Source organism: Mobula birostris, chromosome 8 (genome assembly GCF_030028105.1).
Source record: "Mobula birostris isolate sMobBir1 chromosome 8, sMobBir1.hap1, whole genome shotgun sequence".
Classification (NCBI taxonomy): domain Eukaryota; kingdom Metazoa; phylum Chordata; class Chondrichthyes; order Myliobatiformes; family Myliobatidae; genus Mobula; species Mobula birostris.
This window is the reverse complement of record NC_092377.1, coordinates 170,359,456-170,385,479: the sequence shown is the minus strand read 5'-3', so window position 1 is coordinate 170,385,479 and position 26,024 is coordinate 170,359,456. Positions and strand designations below refer to the sequence as shown.

General features: G+C 43.3%; 1 protein-coding gene across 4 annotated transcripts in view; it reads right to left on the bottom strand.

Moving 5' to 3' along the window:
* The window catches only part of gmcl1 (germ cell-less, spermatogenesis associated), a 197,581-nt gene that overhangs the window by 143,505 nt on the left and 28,052 nt on the right, over positions 1 to 26,024 (bottom strand). For all 4 annotated transcript variants that reach the window (XM_072266824.1, XM_072266826.1, XM_072266828.1 and 1 more), the window contains exon 4: positions 4,690 to 4,787. In XM_072266824.1, coding sequence (XP_072122925.1) covers positions 4,690 to 4,787 — 98 coding nt within the window. The remainder of the gene's footprint in view (positions 1 to 4,689; positions 4,788 to 26,024) is intronic.

Genomic DNA, 26,024 nt, shown 5'->3' with positions numbered 1-26,024 from the left:
GATGATGGTGGAGGAAGGGAAGCCCCTTTCTCTAAAAAAGGAGGACATCTCCTTCGTCCTGGAATGAAAAGCCTCATCCTGAGAGCAGACGCGACGGAGACGGAGGAATTGCGAGAAGGGGATGGCATTTTTGCAAGAGACAGGGTGAGAAGAAGAATAGTCCAGATAGCTGTGAGAGTCAGTAGACTTATAGTAGACATCAGTAGATAAGCTGTCTCCAGAGATAAAGACAGAAAGATCAAGAAAGGGGAGGGGAGGTGTCAGAAATGGACCAGGTAAACTTGAGGACAGGGTGAAAGTTGGAGGCAAAGTTAATGGAGTCAACGAGCTCAGCATGCGTGCAGGAAGCAGCGCCAATGCAGTCGTCGATATAGCGAAGGAAAAGTGGGGGGCAGATACCACAATAGGCTTGGAACATGGATTGTTCCACAAAGCCAACAAAAAGGCAGGCATAGCTGGGACCCATACGGGTGCCCATGGCTACACCTTTAGTTTGGAGGAAGTGGGAGGAGCCAAAGGAGAAATTATTAAGAGTAAGGACTAATTCCGCTAGGCGGAGGAGAGTGGTGATAGAGGGGAACTGATTTGGTCTGGAATCCAAAAAGAAGTGGAGAGCTTTGAGACCTTCCTGGTGCAGGATGGAGGTATACAGGGACTGGACATTCATGGTGAAAATAAAGCGGTGGGGGCCAGGGAACTTAAAATCATTGAAAAAATTCACAGCATGAGAGGTGTCATGAACATAGGTGAGAAGCGATTGAACAAGGGGGGATAAAACAGTGTCAAAGTATGCAGAAATGAGTTCGGTGGGGCAGGAGCAAGCTGAGACAATGGGTCTACCTGGACAGGCAGGTTTGTGGATCTTGGGTAGGAGGTAGAAACGGGAAGTGCGGGGTCTGGGAACTATAAGGTTGGTAGCAGTGGATGGGAGATCCCCTGAGCTGATAAAGTTGGTGAAGGTGTGAGAGACAATGGCTTAGTGCTCCTTAGTGGGGTCATGAACGAGGAGTAAATAAGAGGAGGTATCTGCGATTTGTCGCTGTGCCTCGGTAAGGTAGAGGTCAGTACGCCAGATGACAACAGCAACCCCCTTATCGGCGGGGTTTTATAGTAAGGTTAGGATTAGTGCGGAAGAGTGGAGAGCAGAGCATTCAGAAGGAGTGAGGTTGGAATGGGAACAAGGTGTGGTGAAGTCGAGACGGTTGATGTCCTGTCGGCAGTTAGCAATAAAGAGATCCAGAGCAGGCAGAAGACCAGAACGAGGTGTCCATGAAGAGGAGGAGGGTTGAAGACAGGAGAAGGGGACATTGGTGGGGGTGGGAGAGTCCTTGCCGAAGAAGTAGGATTGAAGACGGAGCCGGCAGATGAAGAGCTCAGCGTCATGGTGAACGTGGAACTCGCTGAGGTGTGGGCGAATGGGGACAAAGGTAAGGCCCTTACTGAGGACAGAGCGTTCTGCCTCAGACAGTTGAAGGTTGGAGGGAATGGTAAAGACCCGGCACGGATGAGAGCTGGGATAAGAAGGGGGTGGGGGAGGGAGGCTGGTGGTGTCAGTGGAGTGGGGAGGGTTGGGGGTGAGAGGAAGAAGGAGCCTCCGAGGGCCCAGGAGTAGATGATGGGTGATGAGGAAGACGGGATTGCAGAGTGGTGGTGGGGGAAGGGGAGACGGGAGTCACAATAGCAGCATGTGAAGACCCGGCCTGGAGTTCAAGGCTGGAGTCGCAGTTGGAGGTTGCGCAATCACTGTGAAGGTATCCATGGTCATTGGAACCCGCATTGATGTTGCTGGAGTCCGGGTTTTGTCTTTTCCTTTTTTTTTTCTCTTTCTTTTTTCTCCCTCTGTCCCTCTCACTATAACTCCTTGCCCATCCTCTGGGCTCCCCCCCACCTTTCTTTCTCCCTAGGCCTCCCGTCCCATGATCCTCTCCCTTCTCCAGCCTCGTATCCCTTTGCCAATCAACTTTCCAGTTCTTAGCTCCATCCCTCCCCCTCCTGTCTTCTTGGATCTCCCCCTCCCCCTCCCACTTTCAAATCTCTTACTATCTCCTCTTTCAGTTAGTCCTGACAAATGGTCTCGGCCCCAAACGTCAACTGTACCTGTTCCTATAGAAGCTGCCTGGCCTGCTGCGTTCAACAGCAATTTTTGTGTGTGTTTCTTTGTACACCATGGTTCTTTTACCCTGCCATCCTTTCCCTGCCTCAATGGAATATACCTATGCAGAACACCATGCAAATGTTCCCTGAACGTTTCTGTTGTGCATTTCCCTGAGAACATCTGTTTCCAAATTCCTGCCTAATAGCATCATATTTCCCCTACCCCAATTAAAAGTTTTCCCAAATTGCCTGTTCCTATCCCTCTCCAGCACTATGGTAAAGGAGACAGAGTTGTGATAACTACCTCCAAAATGCTCTCCCACCAAGAGAACTGACATCTGACCAGGTTCATCTCCCAATAACAGATCAAGTACAGCCTCTCCTCTAGTTGGCTTATCTATATATCGCATCAGGAAACCTTCCTGAACATACCTAACAAATTCCACCCCATCTAATCCCCTTGCTCTAAGGAGATGCCAGTCAATATTAGAAAAGTTAAAATCTCCCATCACAACAACCCTATTATTATTGTACTGTTTCAGAATCTGTCTCCTTATCTGCTCCTCGATGTCCTTGTTATTATTGGGGGGGTCTGTAAAAAAAATACCCAGTAGAGTAATTGCCCCCTTTCTGTTTTTGACTTCCACCCACATTGACTCAGTAGATAATCCCTCCATGACTTCCTCCTTTTCTGCAGCCATGACACTATACCTGATTAGCAATGTCACAGCCCCACCTCTTTTGCCTCCCTCCCTGTTCTTTTTGAAACATCTAAAGCCTGGCACATTCAGCAGCCATCCTGCCCCTGAGACATCCAAGTCTCTGTAATGGCCACAATGTCATAGTTCCATGCATTGACCCACGCTCTAAGTTCATCTGCCTTGTTTATGATACTCCTTGTATTAAAATAGACACATCTTAAACAATCCGGCTGAGTGCATCTTTGCTCTGTCGTCTGCCTATCCTTCCTCAGAAACTCCCTAAAAGCCATCTCTGCTTGTGCGTCAACTGCCCCAACCCCTGCCGCTTCACTTTGGTTACCACCCCCCTACATATCTAGTTTAAACCCTCCCTAATCGCATCAGCAAACCTCCCTGCCAGAATATTGGTCCCCCTCGGATTTAAATTCAACCCGTCCTTTTTGTACAGGTCACACCTGTCCCAGATGAGGTCCCAATGATCCAGAAACCTGAATCCCTGCCCACTGTTCCAATCCTTCAGCTACGCATTTACTCACCACCTCATTTTGTTCCTATACTCACTGTCACGTGGCACAGGCAGCAATCCTGAGATTACTACCCTTAAGGTCCTGCTTCTCAGCTTCCTTCCTAACTCCCTGTTTTCAGGACCTTCTCCCTTTTTCTAACCCATGTCGTTGGTACCAATATATACCACGCTCCCTTTTCAGGATATTGTGGACGTGTTCAGAAACATCATGAACCCTGGCACCTGGGAGGCAAACTACCATCCGTGTTTCTTTTTCGCGCCCACAGAATCACCTATCTGTCCCCCTAACTATAGAGTCCTCTATTACTGCCACCACTCTCTTCCATTCCCTACTCTTCTGAGCCACAGGGCCAGACTCAGTGCCAGACGCACGGCCACTATTGCTCTTGTTTATCAACTCTTCAGCCTCCTGAATGATCCTGATTCATCCATTTCCAGTTCCCTAATGTGGCCCGCAAAGAACTGTAGCCAGTTGCACATCTTGCCAATGTAGTCATCAGACACATGAGTTCTCCCTGACTTCTCATATCCTACAAAAGGGGAATACTGCTGCTCTGCCTGCCATTTCACTGGTGTAACTTTGCAAAAGGAGAAAAACAAGGAGACCCTGCTTTAGCCTCGGCTCCATTTCATTTGCCATCATCGCGAACCTGTGCCTTTTTGTTACTGCCTTTCAGAATAATTTCCCTCTTTCTTTACATTAGATAAATCATTCACAATTTTATACACCTATACCAGGTTACTTCTTGGTCATCTTGCTTGAATGAGAATTAGTATAATTTCTCTGGTTCATACATAGAACATGTAGTCCCTCATTCCTGTCTATTCTAGGAAATAACATAGACTCTCCAAAGCCTTCTCATCATTGTTAAAGCATGATGCTCAGAGACAGATCCAATTCTGCAACTGAGGCCATTTCATAATACTAAAAAATTTCACAAAAGTCAGGGATCAGGGATCAAAAATGTTAACTCTGCATGTTTCAAAGCTGCCATGTAAGCTGATTATGTGTTTACAATCTACATTTTAGTTCAATAAGCAGATCTTCCATAGCAAACTGAACTGCAAACACATCATTCATAAAATTGAATACAAGGTTCAATACAGTTATTATGGTTAAATGGAACATTACTATTAATGCTTCCATATACGAGTAGAATTCATTATACTTTGTGACTGAGAATATATGCAAGGGTTCATTGTATAAGCCATAGCAATAATGCAAATATGTTCTAATTGAGGCAACCTGAATACTTAGAATTGTCGAGAACTTTTTCTAAATTAATTTGAAAGGTGGGGGAGCAAAATGATAATTGTGGTGTCACAAATTGCTTCAATTCCAAATGATTCTCCTAATTTGATTCTTACCAGCTGTAGCATACAGGCTGCTGCCAGAATTGTTACCACTCGACTGGGTTGGATTAACACATCGTCTCTGTACAATGAGCCAAATGTCACTTGTAGTGCTGGAGGAGAGAATAACACAGTAACAATTTTATCAGAAGATAGGCAGACCGTCACAGATTGATAAGTACCTTCCCAGATCCTGGATTCTTTTTCCCTTAGCTGTCAGCTCAATAAGCATGGAGCACTCATTTAAGGTAATGGGCAGAAGGATTGGAGGGGTGCTAGGGAATCAATTTTTCCACTCTAGAGCCTACTGACGACTAGAGACAAAAATACTAATCACAATTCATCTGGATGTGCAAATGACGTAGTGTATTGTGCAAGGTTATGGACTGTGCCAGGAACTGAGAATGGTTTGATTAGCTTTTGCAAATAGAACAGGCACGATGGACAGGATGTCAACCTTCTGCTTCTGCAAATTTCTTCAAATCTATCATTGTAGACACAGTGAAGAACTTAAACTCGTACATATGACAATTATCTCAACTTTGATTTTTGCTACACACACAAAAAGCTGGAGGAACTCAGCAGGTCAGGATGGTATCTATGGAAAGGAATAAGCAGTTGACATTTCGGGGCTCAGACCCTTCAGCTTGTGCTTGTGTCTGACTTTTGCAAGGTGATTTATCTGGTACCAGGAGCAATTAGTTACCCCAGCAACAAGCTCCTGTTATTACAAGATGTGCTAAGTAAATAGCAGCACAAGTAGAAGAGTAAGGAGAGAATAGTGAGAGACAGTTACTCCCTCACAATTGAAAGTATGCTGCACCCTCTTCTGGGCCTGATAAACTATGCAGGGCTGTCGATTTATTAAACTGAAAAGCCAAAACAAGCACTATAATGAAGCAAATCTTCTAAATTAGTTTGAACAAACTAGTGGGCTGAAGTTCTTGAAAGCCATGAAGATTAAATGTGTATAAGGTGACATTGTGTACAGGAAAAGATATTAAACAATCTTGAATCTTGTATTGGCATGTTTGAAAGGCTACAGATAATTATGAATAGTTATCTGGACATGACCTCGTTAACATCAACAGGTCTGATTCGATCTAGAGCACTGTATCAACACCTGGACACCTTACCTCATTAAACATTGGAAAAAGACAACACAAAATAGTACACAGTGATGCAAAGTTAGACCAGGGCAGGACAAAGAAGTGAGTGGCAGGGCCCAAGGGAGTGCTGTAGGAAAGACAGGCAATTGTCTACAAGTACATAGTTCCCTGAAATTGGAAGCATAAGTGTACGGAAATTACAGGAAAGCAAGAGTTAAAAGTGTGTGCTAACTAAACAGGATGCAGAGTCTTTGTACAGCCTTTCCCTGTGTGAAAGCTCACAAAGACAGGAAGTCAAGATGTTAAGCTGACAGAGACTGTGCAGACATAGTGCAGTCAGCAGGCCGAGCCAGACCCCTGAAAGCAGAACTCTCCTTTGTACAGCCTTTCTGTTCAAACCTGGGAACCAAGGTCACTGAACTTACCAAGGCAAGATAAAGCAAACAAAGGATTCTAGGGCAACTCTTACTATTGGACAGTTATTTTACAAACTTTCAAGTATTATTGGCCTTCTATAGATAGGCATAGAGGTCGATATAGATCTGACAGGCCTAAGGGCTGTTTCTTTGCTATACAACTCTATGATCGTTCATTCGTTATGTGCTGTGTTGTATGATGTGGGCAGCTGGTTTTTCCATGACCATGATTGTTCTTGGCAAATTTTTCTATGGAAGTGGTTTGCCATTGCCATCTTTTGGACAGTGTCCTTACAAGATGGTGACCCCAACCATTATTAGTACTCTGCAGAAATTATCTGCCTGGTGTCAGTGGTCATCTAACCAGGACTTGTGATATGCACCAGCTACACATACTACCATCCACCACCTGCTCCCATGGCTTCACGTGACCCTGATTTTTGGGGGTGGGGGCTGGGGGCGGGCTAAGTAGGTGCTACACCTTGCCCAGGGTTGACACGCAGGCTAATGGAGGAAAGGAGTGCCTTACACACCTTTCGTGGAGATGCATCTCCACCCTGCCATCCAAACTCTGATACTGAGATTAAAAGGTATAAGTTGTTAGAAGGGGACATACTCACATTACATTTACAGAAGTTTAAGCTGAGGGATGAGTAGACTGAAATATTTAAAATTATAAAGTGGTCATGGTATCATGAAGGTTATGAAATTACAAACCAGAAATTATGAATGACACTTGGAATCTATTATTCCATGGGTGATTATAATTTTTTATTAGTTATGTAAAGTAATGTGCAGGACCTTTGAAAGCAATAAACAGATATTCCTGCTAATTTCATTTTTCAGCAGCATACACACAGAAGATCTATTTCCTCTGAAAGGGCAATTCTAGAAAAACAGTATAATCTTAAACACCAAGAGAAAATCTGCAGAGGCTGGAAATCCAAGCCACACACACAAAGCTGGAGAATCTCCAGTCCTGTTGGAAGGTCTTGATCCGAAACGTTGACCATACTCTTTTCCATAGATGCTGCCTGGCCTGCTGAGTTCCTCTAGCATTTCATGTTCCATAATCTTAAAAAGTTTAATGTTTAGGATAAAAAAGGGATTTGGAAATAAATTCCCACTCTGAGATAGCTTCTTTAACTCATATGTTTTGGTCATGTCCTTTTTTGAAAAAATACTGGAAAGATATTTTTGATATTATTTCAACTGTTCTGAGTACTGATTTACAACCTAACCCTATTACCGCAATTTTTGGGTTACCAATGATAGAACTAAATCACTTAACCTCTTCAGCTCGTCGGACGATTACATTTCTTACATTAATGGCTAGAAGATCCATTTTGCTGAATTGGAAAGATATCAATCCTCCCACCACATTTCATTGGTTCTCTCAAACTATGTTGTGTTTAAAATTAGAAAACATTAGAAGTGTTATTTATGACCCCTCTATTAAATTCGAAAAGACTTGGAGGGCCATTTATTCAACATTTCCATATGATGTAATTTGACCTTTTCCAAACCAATTCCATTTCTTTTTAGTATATGTTGAGGGGAGCAGAGTCGACGACACTAATGGTTCTTTTTTTTGACATTACACAACAGCCCATGTCTTTTTCTTTCTTCAGTTTCGTTGGTTAGCATTGTTTAGATTAGTTTTTCTTTTGGGGTATTTTTTTTTTCCTTTTTCATGTTATCTTTTTTTGTATATTATATTTGTATCTTGTACGATTGGGAGGTTTAATACCCATGTGCCAACTGGGTTTATATTTAAATATTTTAACTATAACAATGTAATCCCAATAACTTTGTATCAATACGATGTTATGTTTATCATTATGAAACCAATAAAAAGATTGAAAAAGGAAATAAATTGCAGATGCAGATTTGTTACAGATTACAAATGATCTCGATGAATACTGAAACAGTCTCCAGGGAGGTGAACTAGCTGCTGTTGCTTCTTTCTTCTTAAATTAGCGAGGATCTGCATGCATTTCTCAGCAACAATCTGTACCCTGCACAGAAGCAATCATTACAAATCTCAATTGTCCCAGTTTACTGGTGTACAAATGTTCTTGTATTCTAGTTTAAATTTTAGTAAACTTGATGATGCAGCAAGAATGATTCATTTAGTTTACACCAGTATTACAATTGCAGTCAGCTATCTTAAAAGATGAACTTTACCCTCTGATGTGATATGAAGCAAGTTTAATGAGCTGAAGAGCTAATAAAGATTGCAGTGAGTGGGATGATAAAACCCTTTGACAGTTGATTAGTCAATATGTTTCTGTAATCATTATTTTGTTTTTAGTCAGAACAATTTCTAATTAGTTCAAATTTATTGTCATCTGACTGTACATACAGCCAAATGAAAAGAAGTTTCTCTGGACCACGATGCACCTACAAAACATATTACACACAGCACATATTACCAGAAATAAGTAAATAAAACATAATTCAAAAATGCATGCAGTGTGCAGCACTAGTAAAAGGTAAATAATAGCTGTTCTAGTGACGAGACCTCGGTGATGGCAGGATATTCTTTACTGTCACAGCCTGAAGGAACTAGCTGTTACCCAGTCTGGCAGTCCTATACTCCTGTACCACCTTCTTAATGGTAGTGGGTCAAAGAGATTGTGGGATGGGTGGTCAAGATCCTCAACAATGCTTCGGACCCTTTGTCACAAATGAGGGGGGAGGATCTTCTTAGCGGTTTTTACTCGCCTCTGTAGGGTCTGAAGACCATAAGACCATACGAAATAGGAGAAGAATTAGGCTATTCAGCTCACTGAGTCTCCTCCACCATTCCATCATGGCTGATCCCAGATCTCACTCAACCCCATACATCTGCCTTCCCGCCATACCTTTTGATGCCCTGACCGTTCAGGAAACTTTCAACTTTCGCCTTAAATATACCAACAGACTTGGCCTCCACCACAGTCTGTGGCAGAGCATTCCACAAATTCACTACTCTCTGGCTAAAAAAATTCCTCCTTAGCTCTTTTCTAAAAGGTCACCCCTCAATTTTGAAGCTGTGCCCTCTAGCTCTTGATACCCCCCACCACAGGAAACATCCTCTCCACATCCACCCTATCTGGTCCTTTCAACATTCAGTAGGTTTCAAATGAGATCCTCCCACATTCTTCTAAATTCCAGTGAGTACAGGCCCAAAGGTGCCAAACGCTCCTCATATGTTAACCCCTTCATTCCTGGAATCATTCTCATTAACCTCTTCTGGACTCACACCAATGACAACACATTTTCTCTGAGATATGGGGCCCAAAACTGTTGACAATACTCCAAGTTCAGCCTGACAAGTGTTTTATAAACACAATCTGCTCTTGTATTCTTGACCTCTTGAAATGAATGTTAACATTGCATTTGCCTTCCTCACCACCAACTCTGCCTGCAAGTTAACCTTTAGGGTGTTCTGCACAAGGACTCCCAAGTCCTTTTGCATCTCAGATTTTTAGATTTTCTTCTTATTTAGAAAATAGTCCTGCACATTCATTTCTACTACCAAAGTGCATGACCATGCATATTCCAACAGTATATTTCATGTGCCGCTTTCTTGCCCATTCTCCTAATCTGTCTAAATCCTTCTGCACCCTGCCTGTTTCCTCAACACTACCTGCCCCTCCACCAGTCTTCATATGCACTAGTCACTGGCAGCCACCCAGACAAGGATTCTTTTATTCCCACTCGCTGCCTTCTTCCGATCAGCAAATGCTCTAACCATTCCAGTATATTTCTTGTAATATCATGGGCTCTTAACTTGGAAAGCAGCTTCATGTGTAACACCTTTTCAAAGGCCTCTGAAAGTCCAGATATCCAATATCCACCTCATCCCTTTTATCTATCCTACTTGTAAACTCCTCAAAGAATTCCAACAGGTTTGTCAGGCAGGATTTTCCCTTAAGGAAACCATGTTGACTTTGTGCTGTCTAGTCCTGTGTCATCAAGTACTCCATCACCTCACCCTTAACAATTGACTCTAACATCTTTCCAACCACTGAGGTCACGCTAACTGGTCTACAATTTTCTTTCTGCTCCCTTCCTCCTTTCTTAAAAAGTGGTGTGACATTTCCAATTTTGCAGTCCTCTGGCACTATGCCAGAGTCCAATGAATATTTTATTCCCCTTAAAATAAACACCAACATTGCATTTGCCTTCTTAACCACAGGCTCAATCTGTAAGTTAAACTTCTGAGAGTCTGACACAAGGACTCCTAAGTCCCTCTGCACTATGTTTGAACCGAGACCGCATTTAGATAATAGTCTGCACTATTGTTCCTTTTACTAAAATGCATTATCATACATTTCCCAATACTCTATTCTATCTGCCACTTTTTTGCCCATTCTTCCAATCTAAGTCCTGCTGCAAAATGCATTGCTTCCTCAGCACTACCTACTCCTCCACCCATCTTAATATCATAAGCAAACTTTGCCACAAAGCCATCAATTCGATTATCCAAATCACTGACAAACAAGGTGAAAAGTAGCAGTCCCAATACAGACTTGAGGAACACCACTAGTCACTGAGAGCCAACCAGAAAATGCCCCTTTTATTCCCATTTGCTGCTTCCTGTGTGTCAGCCATTTCTCTATCAATGCCAATACCTTTCCTTTAATGCCATAGGACTTTATCTTGTTAAGCAGCCTCATGTGTGGCACCTTATCAAATGCCTTTTGAAAATCCAAGTAAATTACATCTGCTGCCTCTTCTTTGTCCACCCTGCTTGTTACTTCCTCGAAGAACCTCAACAGATTTGTCTAAGATTTCCCTTGACAGAAATCATGCTGACTTTGACTTATTTTATCATTAGTCTCCAAGTACTTCAAAACCTCAGCCCTAATATTGGACCCCAACACTTTCCCAACAACTGAGGTTAGGCCTATAATTTCCTTTCTTTAGCCTTCATTCCTTCTTAGAGTGGAGTGACATTTGCAATCTTCCAATCCTATGGGACTGCCAGAATAAGTGATTCTTGAAAGATCATGACCAATGCACCAGTTATCTCTTCAGCAACCTCTCACAGGACTCTGGGATGTAGTCTATCTGGCCTAGGTAACTAACCCACCTTAAGACTTTTGAGTTTGCCCAGCCCCAGCACTTTTTCCTTTGTAATAGCAATGGCACTCACTCCTGCTTCCTGACGCTCATACACCTCTGGGACACTGCTAGTGTCTTCCACAGTGAAGGCAGATGCAAAGTACTCGTTAAGTTCATCTGCAATTTCTCTGTCCCCCTCATCAGCATCATTTTCCAGTGGTCCAATATCAACTCTCAGCTCCCTTTTACTCTTTATATAACTGTCTTGCAGCTTCCGTACCACACAACGATCCAGCCAATCAGGACACTCTCAATAGTACTCCTGTAGAAAGTCATTAAGAATGGGGACAGGGAACCTTACATGCCTCAATCTTCTAAGAAAGTGTAGACGCTGCTGTGTCTTCTTGATTAATGAGGTGGTGTTTTGGGTCCGGCTTAGATCTGTCAACTTGGATAGACTGTGGTCTTTCCCTCAAGAAGTCAAAGATCAGGTTACAGAGTGGGGTGTTGAGTCCCAAAGGGGACAGTTACTCACCAGCTTCTGAGGGATGATTGTGCTAAATGTCAAACTGAAGTTGATGAACTACATCCTGGCATACGAGTCATCGTTTTCTAGTTGGACAAGATGGCATGGAGGGCTGAGGCTATATCATCATGAGTGTTTGAGCTGTCAGTGAACTGGAAAGGGTCCAATATAGCTGGAAGGTGGGATTTTATGATCCATTACCAGCTGCTCAAAACACTGACTGTTGAAACCAGTGCCACTGGGTATTAATTGTTTCTGTCCCTCTCTTGGGCACTGGGATGATGGAAGCTGCCTTAATGTCTGCAGGGACAGTGGACTGTTTCAAAGAGATACTTAAAATGCGCATTAAGACCTATGTTCGCTGGGCCACACAATGCCTCAGCCCCTGACCAGATTTGTTATTCAGCCCCACAGCTTTGTATGGGTTTACAGTGGCTAGAATCCTCCTCACCTCAGCTGCCGAAAGAGGTGTCTGTTCCTCAGGGGAAAAGGGAACTTTCCTCCATGTTAAATTATTTGTTGCATCAAATCGTGCATAGAAGGCATTCAGCCTGTCAAGATGGGAGGTATCGCTGTCATTCCAGGTGGACTTGTAATCGGTAATGGTTTATATAACTCGCCACATCGTCACGTGTCCCTGCTGTCACAAAGATGTCTGAATTTTCTGTGAGTACTCTCACTTTCCCTTCGCGATGGCATGAGATAATGCAGCTCTTGCTGACCTTATTATTGTCCTGTCTCCCCATCTGAAGGCAGCATCCTGATCCCTAAGCACTGCACAAACCTCTGCAGTCAGCCATGGTTTCTGATTTGCCCTAGCAAGGGCAAAACACAGTAACATGCTCAATGCAATTTCCTATGTAGTCAATCACTGATCCCGCATATTCATCAACATTGACTTGATGATCGTAGGTAGTCGCCTCCCTGAGTATGCTCCAGTCCAAGCCTTCAAAATAGTCTTGCAGTGCTGAGGTGGCACACTGTAGCCTGGTCCTGATCTTCCAGTGAACTGGTTTGACTTGTTTAACCAGTGGTTTGTATGTAGGGATTAGCAAAATGGATATGTGGTCTGTGTATTGGAAGTGAATATTTTCTAGGACAATACAGAAGCCCAGATAATGAAGCTTCCACCATTACTGGCAAGGCAAGCTTTGAATTATTTTATCTAAGACTATTTTGGTTAATATTGTTTAGTTTCAAACTTGGCATCAACTTAGTAGTTTGCAAAAACTACAGGACACTCCAGTACCAGGAGGGGAAAATGCTGAAACTACTGAGAGGCTGCTCATCTCTACGAAACCTGGCTAACCTGCAAACTCAGATAATAAAATAAGGAACAGAAGAGCAGCAATCACAGCTGTTCCAAAGGATCTCTAGTCACTAGTTACACTACACCAGGGGTCCCCAACCTTGTTTGCAGTGTGGACCGGTTTCATATTGACAATATTCTTGCGGACCGGCCGACCGGGGATGGGTGGGGGGTGGGGTGGTTATGGTTGCCAACAGACAAGAGTAGCAGTCAAATACATTGTTTACCCAGAGAAAGACTACAATGACCATGAAGACTTGCGCGGGCACCAGTACGCATGTGTGACTTGCACATGCGTGCACGCGCCAATTATTTTTCTACAAATCGTTTTTGGCAATTCTGTTCGGGGGGGGGGGGGTGTTAATCACGACCGGAATATAGGTGAGAAGTGGCTAATACACTCAATTTCATTTCTAGAAGGGTTTATCTAACGAATAAACCCTTTTAGAAGTCAATAGCATCATAACATTTTAAGTAACGTTTGGATATTAAACACACAGCGCATATTTTCGCCATATGAACATACAAAATCATTGCAACACACCAATATTGCTGAATCAGTGGGAGTCCTGGGCTTGTTTTCCTGCAACAAGACGGTCCTATCGAGGGGTGACGGGAGACAGCAATACTCGAACGGGGTTCCTTATGTTCAGTCTATTCCGCAATTTAGTTTTTGTTACATTCATCGCACAGATATGTTGGAAATGGAAGCAACGTTTTCGGTGCTTCCGTGGCTATCTCAGGATATTGAGCCTTGACTTTGATCCAGAATGCCGGCAGAGATGTTACGTCAAACATACTTTTCAGCCCGCCATCATTTGCAAGCTTGAGGAGTTGATCTCCTTCCCGCGCTGACATGGACGACGCGCACGTAATGGCTCAACAGTGGGCATGACAGGGAATGAGGAAAGGTGCAGCTGACTCCTATCGCCAAATCATATCGTTTCCTCGCGGCCCGGTAGAGCATGCTCTGCGGCCCGGTGGTTGGGGACCGCTGCACTACACTAAGCAACAAGAGGCACATCAAGGAAAGGTAGGAGGAAGATGTACAGCAAGAAGGTAGAATGACAGAGGAATGTAATGAACCTTTGAAAGCCCTTACAGGGCTCAGTTCAAAAGATGCAGAGGTGATGGAAAGCAATCCAGGATTGCAGGTGTGCTAGAGGACAATGAGGGAAAAGGAACACTTGCAACACCGGAAGAGTCAATGGTTAAGAAGGCATAGGCAGTACAAGATGCTCAACAGATAATAATGATGTCTGCTGACAATTAAGTAAATTGCCAAAAAAATACAGCACTGCACTAAATACAACAAAGAGAAGAGTGCATGTCCTGGGTGATTTGGGGATGGAGGGCCTTAATGATGGATGGCACCTTTCAGAAACATCAACTTTTGAAGATGTCCTCGATGCTGAGGACGTTAGAGCCCATGATGGAGCTGGCTGAGTTTACAACTTTATGCAACACTTTCTGATCCCGTGCAGTGGCCCCTCCATAGCAGAAGGTGATCCAACCAGTCAGAATGCTCTCCACAGTATACATGCAAAAATTACTAGATGGGATTTGAGAAACAGAATCTACCTCCATTGGAAAGCAAAGGATAGTCACCATGGCTTTGTGCATTGGAAATCATGTCTCACAAATTTGATAGTTTTGTTTTTATTTGAAGATGTGAACAGGATGTTAAATGTTATCAAAATAGACTTTAGCAAGGCTTAGAAAAGGACCCAAACGGTAGGCTGCTTCGGAAGGTTGGATCAGAATGGATCCAGTTGGAGCTAGCCAACTGTAATTAAAATTGGCTTTGTAGTAAGATTCAGAGGGTGATAGTGGTGAGTTGTTTTTCAGTTTGGAGGTCTGTGACCAGTGGTGCACTGTGCTGCTGGAATCCATGCTGGCTCTAGTCACGTTCAGCGTCTATATTAATGTTTTGAATGAGAATGTACACAGCATGGTTGGTAAGGTGTGGATGGCAGCAACATTGGTGATACAGTGGACAATGAATTAAGGTTACAACAGTATTGAGATCAAATGGGAAAGTGGGCTAAATTAGTAATTTGTAGATGAAACCAATATTGCTAATACAGTGGACAGTGACGAAGGTATCTACATGACTGAGATCAAATAGGAAAGTGGGCCAGGGAATGGCATGTGGACTTTAACCTGGAAGTGCTGCAATTTCGCAGGATATATGTACTAACTTGAACGGAAGAACCCTGGAAGTATTGTAGAACAGATGAACCTCAGGGTACAAGTACATAGCTCTCTGGAAGAGGTGATGCAAGTAGGAGGGTGGTGTAGAAGGTGCTTTCCTTCAATTTGTCAGCACATTGAGCACAAGAGTCGAGATCACTTTAAAACTGTATACATTGTTAATGAGACCATACGTGGAGAATTATTTGTAGTTTTAGTCGCCGAGCTATAGAAATATTAAGTTAGAAAGGTTGCAGAAAGCTTAATAAGGATGCTACTACAGGTGCACATTCCTTTATCCGAAATTCTGAAATCCAAAAAGCTCCAAAAACCAAAGTTTTTTTCACCAACAGCTGACGTCACTCAGGTGTGACGTGGCAGCACTAGCAAGAGGCCGCCAGATGTCAGTTGTGGCTCAGCACTTGTACTGGTTACATGTGCATTTGCTGTTCGCTGATATTTTGTGTTCACTGTTGACTTCGCGTTTAATTTCACTGTGAAAATGTCAAAAAGAGCTGCAGATACCCCTATGGGTAACAATGAGAAAAAGAGAAGGAATCTTCTCTATCAATAACTCAAAAAGTGGAGTTATTGCAGAAGCTTGATCATGGTGTGTCTGTGCTGCATCTTACTGAAGAAAATAGTGTTGGAACTACCACTGTATATGATTTAAATAAACAGAAAGACAAGTTACTGAAGTTTTGTGACAGTGACATTCTACATTTATTCCAATAAGTCATTTACTATGTGTTTGATTCAGTTCGTTTGAAGCTGTATATTTTTATATTTTGTTGAATGCTTTTGTGGGAAATAAAATTTCTTCTTGCCATTATTCCCTAAACAATACAGTATAACAATTATTTACATTGTATTAGGTATTATAAGTAATCTAGAGATGGTTTAAAGTATACAGGAGGATGTGTGTAGGTTTGGTGCGCCGCTGGGTCCTAAAGTCCACCATACTAAGACAGGTTAAATAAAGGACTTGAGCATACATGTTTTCTGGTATGGGGGGGGTGGGGGGTTTGAAATCCGAAAAACTCTGAATTTCGAAATGCAACTGGACCCAAGGATTTCGGATAAGGGATCGTGGACCTGTAATACCAAAGGGCTAGAATTTTAAGGAGAAACTGGTCAGACTGCACATTTTTCCTTCTGGAATGAAGGAGGCTGAGGGGGTGATGTTGTAGAACCCACCAGTGCTGGCATTCATTGTTCAACTCAGAGGAGATTTTCACATTCTCTGTTGCTGGGCAATGTGATAAAGGTCAAAAGTTGAAGGTTCTGGTAGTAGAAGACTCAGATCCTTTGCTGGTGGGGGCTGACAGGGGAAGATGAAAGATAGTTATCCTTACAGTGTTTAAAATGGAAACTACAGTTTCTATGTATTCTGCCACATTCCACCAGAAAGCACATGCTGGCACATGCAAGAGATTTTACTGACACTGGTTAATTCTGCTGATCAGTAACAGCCTGCAGCTTATTGCCTAGGCATAATAGTGATTCATAACCTTAAGCTGGAAAGCTAAGCTTGCTAGATGGAGCTGCTGTCTCCACACAGAGGCCCCATCTGCTGCAGCTGAACTTCCTGACATGAAGTAATGAATCAATATTTACTGAAAGATGAAGACTAAAGTTAAAAAGTCATTTTGACACAATCTCAGAAGCTCTGGCACAAATAAAGGTATCATTTATTTTATGAAGCATCCCTACAGGTTACTTTAAGGTTGTATCAGATGAAGTGGCTCCATAGATATCCCCATTAAATTATTGCACTGGGCGACAATTTTCTGCATTGCTTGTGCATTTGTGCTTGTTAAGTCCTGAACTAACTGGGAAGCCATACTGATTATACTGCTAATTCTATTTTGTATGGCAACACCATGAACAAATGGCACATGTGCAAAGCAACAAGTGTAATTTAAAGCTCTGATTATTACAAACTAACACTGACTTCAGGTACTAAATATCTTGATGGCTATGGCAACTCTAAATTATTCAATCTGCCTTGAAGCATAAAACCTCAGGAAATAAAATGCTGGAAAATGCTAACTTAAAATCTATTGCATACAGATTGGTCAGGCTGATGCATGGAATTTTACTACGCGAGGGTGACCCTCAAAGTCAAGGTGTCAATTTGTTAAATTAGCACAGGTGTTCTAATAGACTGCATATCAAATTCTCTGACAATTCTGGGCATGTCACAGATACAATCAAGAGAACCATAAATTAATGACCAACAGCTTTACATATTTCACATTGAAAAGCTGATTACCTAGTGCACCAAGTCATCACTTTTGTACATCAATCCTAAAACCTTCTCACCCTTACAGTTCAGTGAGTACTAAATCAATGGTGGGCTATTGATATAAACAGAACATAGAACAGTACAGAACATTCCCTTCAACTCACGATGTTGGACCATCCTTTTATCTTCTAAAATCAATGTAACCTTTCCTCCAACATCCCATTGAAACCTTTTAAATGTTGAAAGGCCTAGACATGGTAGATGTGAAAATGATATTTCCCATGGTGCAGGAGTCTAGGACAGAAGGGCACTGCCTCAGCGTAGAGTGGCATCCATTTAAAACAGAGACGCAGAGAAATTTCTTTAGCCAGAACCATAGAACCATTGAAACTACAGCACAGAAACAGGCCCTTTGGCCCTTCTCGGCTGTGCCGAACCATTTTCTGCCTAGTCCCACTGATCTGCACACGGACCATATCCCTCCATACACCTCCCATCCATGTAACTGTCCAATTTATTCTTAAATGTTAAAAAAGAACCTGCATTTACCACCTCGTCTGGCAGCTGATTCCATACTCCCACCACTCTCTGTGTGAAGAAGCCCCCCCTAATGGTCCCTTTAAACTTTTCCCCCCTCACCCTTAACCCATGTCCTCTGGTTTTTTTCCTCCCCTTGCCTCAGTGGAAAAAGCCTGCTTGTATTCACTCTATCTATACCCATCATAATTTTATATACCTCTATCAAATCTCCCCTCATTCTTCTACGCTCCAGGGAATAAAGTCCTAACCTATTCAACCTTTCTCTGTAACTGAGTTTCTCAAGTCCCGGCAACATCCTTGTAAACCTTCTCTGCACTCTTTCAACCTTATTTATATCCTTCCTGTAATTTGGTGACCAAAACTGAACACAATACTCCAGATTCGGCCTCACCAATGCCTTATACAACCTCATCATAACATTCTAGCTCTTATACTCAATACTTCGATTAATAAAGGCCAATGTACCAAAAGCTCTCTTTACGACCCTATCTACCTGTGACGCCACTTTTAGGGAATTTTGTATCTGTATTCCCAGATCCCTCTGTTCCACTGCACTCCTCAGTGCCTTACCATTAACCCTGTATGTTCTACCTTGGTTTGTCCTTCCAACATGCAATACCTCACACTTGTCAGTATTAAACTCCATCTGCCATTTTTCAGCCCATTTTTCCAGATGGTCCAAGTCCCTCTGCAGGCTCTGAAAACCTTCCTCACTGTCTACTACACCTCCAATCTTTGTATCATCAGCAAACTTGCTGATCCAATTTACCACATTATCATCCAGATCATTGATATAGATGACAAATAACAATGGACCCAGCACTGATCCCTGTGGCACACCACTAGTCACAGGCCTCCACTCAGAGAAGCAATTCTCTACCACCACTCTCTGGCTTCTTCCATCGAGCCAATGTCTAATCCAATTTACCACCTCTCCATGTATACCTAGCGACTGAATTTTCCTAACTAACCTCCCATGCGGGACCTTGTCAAAGGCCTTACTGAAGTCCATGTAGACAATATCCACTGCCTTCCCTTCATCCACTTTCCTGGTAACCTCCTCGAAAAACTCCAACAGATTGGTCAAACATGACCTACCACGCACAAAGCCATGTTGACTCTCCCTAATAAGCCCCTGTCTATCCAAATGCTTGTAGATTCTGTCTCTTAGTACTCCCTCCAATAACTTACCTACTACTGACATTAAACTCACCGGCCTGTAATTTCCCGGATTACTTTTCGATCCTTTTTTAAACAACGGAACAACATGAGCCACTCTCCAATCCTTCAGCACTTCACCCGTAGACAGCGACATTTTAAATATTTCTGCCAGGGCCCCCACAATTTCAACACTAGTCTCCTTCAAGGTCCGAGGGAACACTCTGTCAGGTCCCGGGGATTTATCCACTTTAATTTTCCTCAAGACAGCAAGCACCTCCTCCTTTTCAATCTGTACAGTTTCCATGGTCTCACTACTTGATTCCCTCAATTCCATAGATTTCATGCCAGCTTCCTTAGTAAATACAGACGCAAAAAACCTATTTAAGATCTCCCCCATTTCCTTTGGTTCCGCACAAAGCCGACCACTCTGATCTTCAAGAGACCAATTTTATCCCTTACAATCCTTTTGCTCTTAATATACTTGTAAAAGCTGTTTGGATTATCCTTCACTTTGACTGCCAAGGCAACCTCATGTCCTCTTTTAGCCCTCCTGATTTCTTTCTTAAGTATTTTCTTGCACTTCTTATACTCCTCAAGCACCTGATTTACCCCCTGTTTCCTATACATTTCATACAACTCCCTCTTCTTCTTTATCAGAGTTGCAATATCCCTTGAGAACCAAGGTTCCTTATTCCTATTCAATTTGCCTTTAATCCTGACAGGAACATACAAACTCTGCACTCTCAAAATTTCCCCTTTGAAGGCTTCCCACCTACCAATCACATCTTTGCCAGAGAACAACCTGTCCCAATCCACGCTTTTTAGTGTAGAGGGTTATGAACTTGTGGAACTTATTACCACAGGCAGCTATGAAGGTCACGACATTAAAGCAGTACTTGATAGGTTCTTCACTGGACACAGCATCAAAGGTTACAGGGAGAAGGCCAGGAAGTGAGGCTGACGGGGGGGGGGGTGCGGGGGGGCAGGAAAAGGATCAGCCACGATTGAATGGTGGAGCAGACTCAATGGGACAAATGGTCTAATTCTGCTGCTATGTCTTGTAGTTTTATAGATATGTTCTCTAATCTTGATTGAGAAATTGCAGAACCTGGGAATCTGTACCTCCCTCTGCAATTAGATCCTCAACTTCCTAACCGAAAGACCACAATCTGTGTGGATTGGTGATAACACATCCTCCTCACTGACGATCAACACTGGCGCACCTCAGGGATGTGTGCTTAGCCCACTGCTCTACTCTCTATACAGATGACTGTGTAGCTAGGCATAGCTCAAATACCATCTATAAATTTGCTGACGATACAATCATTGTTGGTAGAATCTCAGGTGGTGACGAGAGAGCATACAGGAGTGAGACATGCCAACTAGTGGAGTGGTGCCGCAGCAACAATCTGGCACTCAATGTCAGTAAGACGAAAGAGCTGATCGTGGACTTCAGGAAAGGTAAGACAAAGGAACACATACCAATTCTCAGCGGGATCAGAAGTGAAGAGAGAGTGAGCAGTTTCAAGATCCTGGATGTCAAGATCTGAGGATCTAAGCCGGTCCCAACATATTGATGTAGTTATAAAGGAGGCAAGACAGCGGCTATACTTCATCAGGAGTTTGAAGAGATTTGACATGTCAACAAATAAACTAAAAAAATTCTATAGATGTACCATGGAGAGCATTCTGACAGGCTGCATCACTGTCTGGTATGGGGGCGGGGGGACGGGGGGGCTACTGAACAGGACCAAAAGAAGCTGCAGAGGGTTGTAAATCTAGTCAGCTCCATCTTGGGTATTAGCCTACAAAGTACCCAGGACATCTTCAGGGAGAGGTGTCTCAGGAAAGCAGCATCCATTATTAAGGACCTCCAGCACCCAGGGCATGCCCTTTCTCACTGTTGCCATCAAGTAGGAGATACAGAAGCTTGAAGGCACATGCTCAGCGATTCAGGAACAGCTTCAACCCCTCTGCCATCAGATTCCAAAATGGACATTGAACCCTTGGACACTACCTCACTTTTTAAAAAAATATACAGTATTTCTGTTTTTTGCATATTTTTTAAATCTATTATTATATATTTTTTTCTCTTTTATGTATTGCATTGAACTGCTTCTGCTAAGTTAACAAATTTCACATCATATGCCAGTGATAATAAGCCTGATTCTGATTCTCTAAAGCTTCTACATCCATCCTATAATGAGGTGACCAGAACTGAACACAACTCTCCAAGTACGGTCTAACCAGAGTTTATAAAGCTGCAACATGACCCTGTAGCTCTTGAACTCAATCCTGACTAATGAAGGTCAACACATCAATCACCTTCGTCAAGTGCAAGTTTATTGTCACCTGACTGCACATACACACAAACAAACAAAACAACAATTCTCTGGACCACAGTTGCCCCAACAAAACACGTATCACACACAACACATAAAACAAAATATCACCTGAAATAAATTAATAAAATTTAATTCTAAAATGCATGTAGTACTCAGCACCAGTAAGCAGTAAATAGTTTGCTGTCTGGTAATGAAAGCTTGATGTTGGCAGGGTATCCATGAATCTCACAGCCTGAGGGAAGAAACTATTACCCAGTCTGGCAGTCCTAGTCCTGATGCTCCTGCTCCTCTTTCCTGACAGTAGTGGCTCAAAGAGATTGTGGGGTGGATGGTAGGGATCCTCAACAATACTTCAGACCCTTCGTCTACAATACTCCCAGTAAATATCACAAATTGGGCCGGGGGGGGGGGGGTGGAGGAGAGGAAGAGATATACAGTATATAGGGAGACAATCATATCAGTGTCCAAAATGACCAGGATGCCCTGCCTCAATGACTGTTGCCCAGAGGTACTCACATCTACTGCGCTTTGAGAGGCTGGCCATAGCTAGAATCAACACCCCTGCCCAAGCAAGGAACTGGACCTGCTGCAAATTTGCCTATCACAATAGAACTACAATGGATACAATCTCGCTGGCTCTCCACTTGGCCGTGGATCACTTGGACCAGTGGTCCCCAACCACCGGGCCACGAGACGATATGATCAAGGAAGGTAGTGCACCCGTGGCTGACAAGAGAAATTAGGGATAGTATCAATTCCAAAGAAGAAGCATACAAATTAGCCAGAAAAAGTGGCTCAACCTGAGGACTGGGAGAAACTCAGAGTTCAGCAGAGGAGGACAAAGGGCTTAATTAGGAAGGGGAAAAAAGATTATGAGAGAAAACTGGCAGGGAACATAAAAACTGACTGTAAAAGCTTTTATAGATATGTAAAAAGGAAAAGACTGGTAAAGACAAATGTAGGTCCCCTACAGACAGAACCAGGTGAATTGATTATGGGGAGCAAGGACATGGCAGGCCAATTGAATAATTACTTTGGTTCTGTCTTCACTAAGGAGGACATAAATAATCTTCCAGAAATAGTAGGGGACAGAGGGTCCAGTGAGATGGAGGAACTGAGCGAAGTACATGTTAGTAGGGAAGTGGTGTTAGGTAAATGGTCTGCATCCCAGAGTGCTTTAGGAAGTAGCCCAAGAAATAGTGGATGCATTAGTGATAATTTTTCAAAACTTGTTAGATTCTGGACTAGTTCCTGAGGATTGGAGGGTGGCTAATGTAACCCAACTTTTTAAAAAAGGAGGGAGAGAGAAACCGGGGAATTATAGACCGGTTAGCTTAATGTCGGTGGTGGGGAAACTGCTGGAGTCAGTTATCAAAGATGTGATAACAGCACATTTGGAAAGCGGTGAAATCATCGGACAAAGTCAGCATGGATTTGTGAAAGGAAAATCATGTCTGACGAACCTCATAGAATTTTTTGAGGATGTAACTAGTAGAGTGGATAGGGGAGAACCAGTGGATGTGGTATATTTGGATTTTCAAAAGGCTTTTGACAAGGTCCCACACAGGAGATTAGTGTGCAAACTTAAAGCACACGGTATTGGGGGTAAGGTATTGATGTGGATAGAGAATTGGTTAGCAGACAGGAAGCAAAGAGTGGGAATAAACGGGACCTTTTCAGAATGGCAGGCAGTGACTAGTGGGGTACCGCAAGGCTCAGTGCTGGGACCCCAGTTGTTTACAATATATATTAATGACTTGGATGAGGGAATTAAATGCAGCATCTCCAAGTTTGCGGATGACACGAAGCTGGGAGGCAGTGTTAGCTGTGAGGAGGATACTAAGAGGATGCAGCGTGACTTGGATAGGTTGGGTGAGTGGGCAAATTCATGGCAGATGCAATTTACTGTGGATAAATGTGAAGTTATCCACTTTGGTGGCAAAAATAGGAAAACAGATTATTATCTGAATGGTGGCCGATTAGGAAAAGGGGAGGTGCAACGAGACCTGGGTGTCATTATACACCAGTCATTGAAAGTGGGCATGCAGGTACAGCAGGCGGTGAAAAAGGCGAATGGTATGCTGGCATTTATAGTGAGAGGATTCGAGTACAGGAGCAGGGAGGTACTACTGCAGTTGTACAAGGCCTTGGTGAGACCACACCTGGAGTATTGTGTGCAGTTTTGGTCCCCTAATCTGAGGAAAGACATCCTTGCCATAGAGGGAGTACAAAGAAGGTTTACCAGATTGATTCCTGGGATGGCAGGACTTTCATATGAAGAAAGACTGGATGAACTAGGCTTGTACTCATTGGAATTTAGAAGATTGAGGGGGGATCTGGTTGAAACGTATAAAATGCTAAAGGGATTGGACAGGCTAGATGCAGGAAGATTGTTCCCGATGTTGGGGAAGTCCAGAACAAGGGGTCACAGTTTGAGGATAAAGGGGAAGCCTTTTAGGACTGAGATTAGGAAAAACTTCTTCACACAGAGAGTGGTGAACCTGTGGAATTCTCTGCCACAGTAAACAGTTGAAGCCAGTTCATTGGCTATACTTAAGAGGGAGTTAGATATGGCCCTTGTGGCTACGGGGATCAGGGGGTATGGAGGGAAGGCTGGTGCAGGGTTCTGAGTTGGATGATCAGCCATGATCATAATAAATGGCGGTGCAGGCTTGAAGGGCCGAATAGCCTACTCCTGCACCTATTTTCTATGTTTCTATGATTTGGCGATATGAAACGATACGAGTCAGCTGCACCTTTCCTCATTCCCTGTCACGCCCACTGTTGAACGCACGTGAGGTCATCAGTTGGTCATTAACCTACAACTACTCGATGAGTGAAAAACAAACGTCGCTTGAGAGTTTCTTTAGAAGAGGTGGTAGGGGACATAAAAGGCCCAACGATGATGATAACGCAGAGACAGCTGAGGCCGAGACAGCAAAACAAAGCTTCCTTCAACAGAAACTATGACGAGTAGTACATAAAATATGGCTTTATTGAGACTGGTGACTCGCACGCTCCAAACCCCCTGTGTGTGATATGTGGAGACAAGCTGTCTAATGAGGCAATGAAGCCCTCAAAACTGCTTCGGCACCTTGAGTCCAAGCACCTTGCACTTAAAGACAAACCTATTCAGTTTTTTGAGCAGAAAAAAACGTGAGCAAGCGGGACAGAAGCAAGTGCTGACAGCCACCACCTCCACAAATGCTGCTGCTCTGAGAGCGTCGTACTTAGTGGCTAACCGTATTGCTAAGGCTAAGAAGCCTTTCACTGTTGGTGAAGAATTGATTCTGCCTGCTGCCAAGGACATGTGCCGTGAACTGTTGGGAGAAGCTGCAGCTAACAAGATGGCACAGGATTCTCTTTCAGCTACCACAGTTTCAAGGAGAATCGATGACATAGCGGAGGACATCGAAGCACAGCTGTTTGAACAGCTTAACAAGTCGCCATGGTATGCTATCCAGGTCGACGAGTCTACCAATGTTGACAACAAGGCAATACTGCTTGTTTATCTGCGATATATATTTCAAGACGATGTGTACAAGGATATGGTGTGTGCACTGCCACTGCCAACTAACACAACTGGGTCAGAACTATTCAAATCTTTGAATGAGTACACATCAGGCAAACTGGACTGGTCATTCTGTGTTGGAATATGCACAGACGGGGCTGCAGCTATGACTGGACGGCTGTCTGGTTTCACTACCCGAGTCAGAGGTTGCTCCTGAATGCCAGTCTACACACTGTCATACACTAACTAGCTGAAAAATGTCACCTGCTCTTAACAGCGTATTGAGTGATGTTGTTGAGGTTATGAATCACATCAAAGCAAAAGCCCTTAACTCACGTCTGTTTGAACAGCTTTGCGAAGAAATGGATGCAGAGCACAAATGTCTTCTATTACACACTGATGTCAGGTGGCTATCAAAGGGGAGAGCCCTGGCCAGGGTTGTTGAGTTAAGAGAGCAGCTACAGAGATTTCTTTCAGGAAAAAAGTCACCACTCGCAGCACACTTCAGTGACGAGCAGTGGATAGCAAAACTCGCTTATCTGTGTGACATCTTCAACCTGCTCAATGAACTCAATTTGTCACTTCAGGGGAGAATGACAACTGTCTTCAAGTTGGCAGATAAAGTGTCTGCTTTCAAAGCCAAACTGGAACTGTGGGGACAGTGAGTGGACAGGGGCATATTTGACATGTCCCCAACATTAGCTGGGATTTTGGGAGAGACTGAGGTTGCACCGTCCTTCTTACAGCTGGTGCACGATCACCTATCTTCGTTGTCGACAGAATTCGAGCGTTACTTCTCAACCGCAAATGACCCAAGACGTGCAAAGGAATGGGACTGTGACCCATTTGTGAGTGTCCCTGGTGAATCATCCATGTCAGCGTGGGAAGAAGATCAACTCCACGAGCTTGCAAATGATGGTGGGCTGAAAAGTATGTT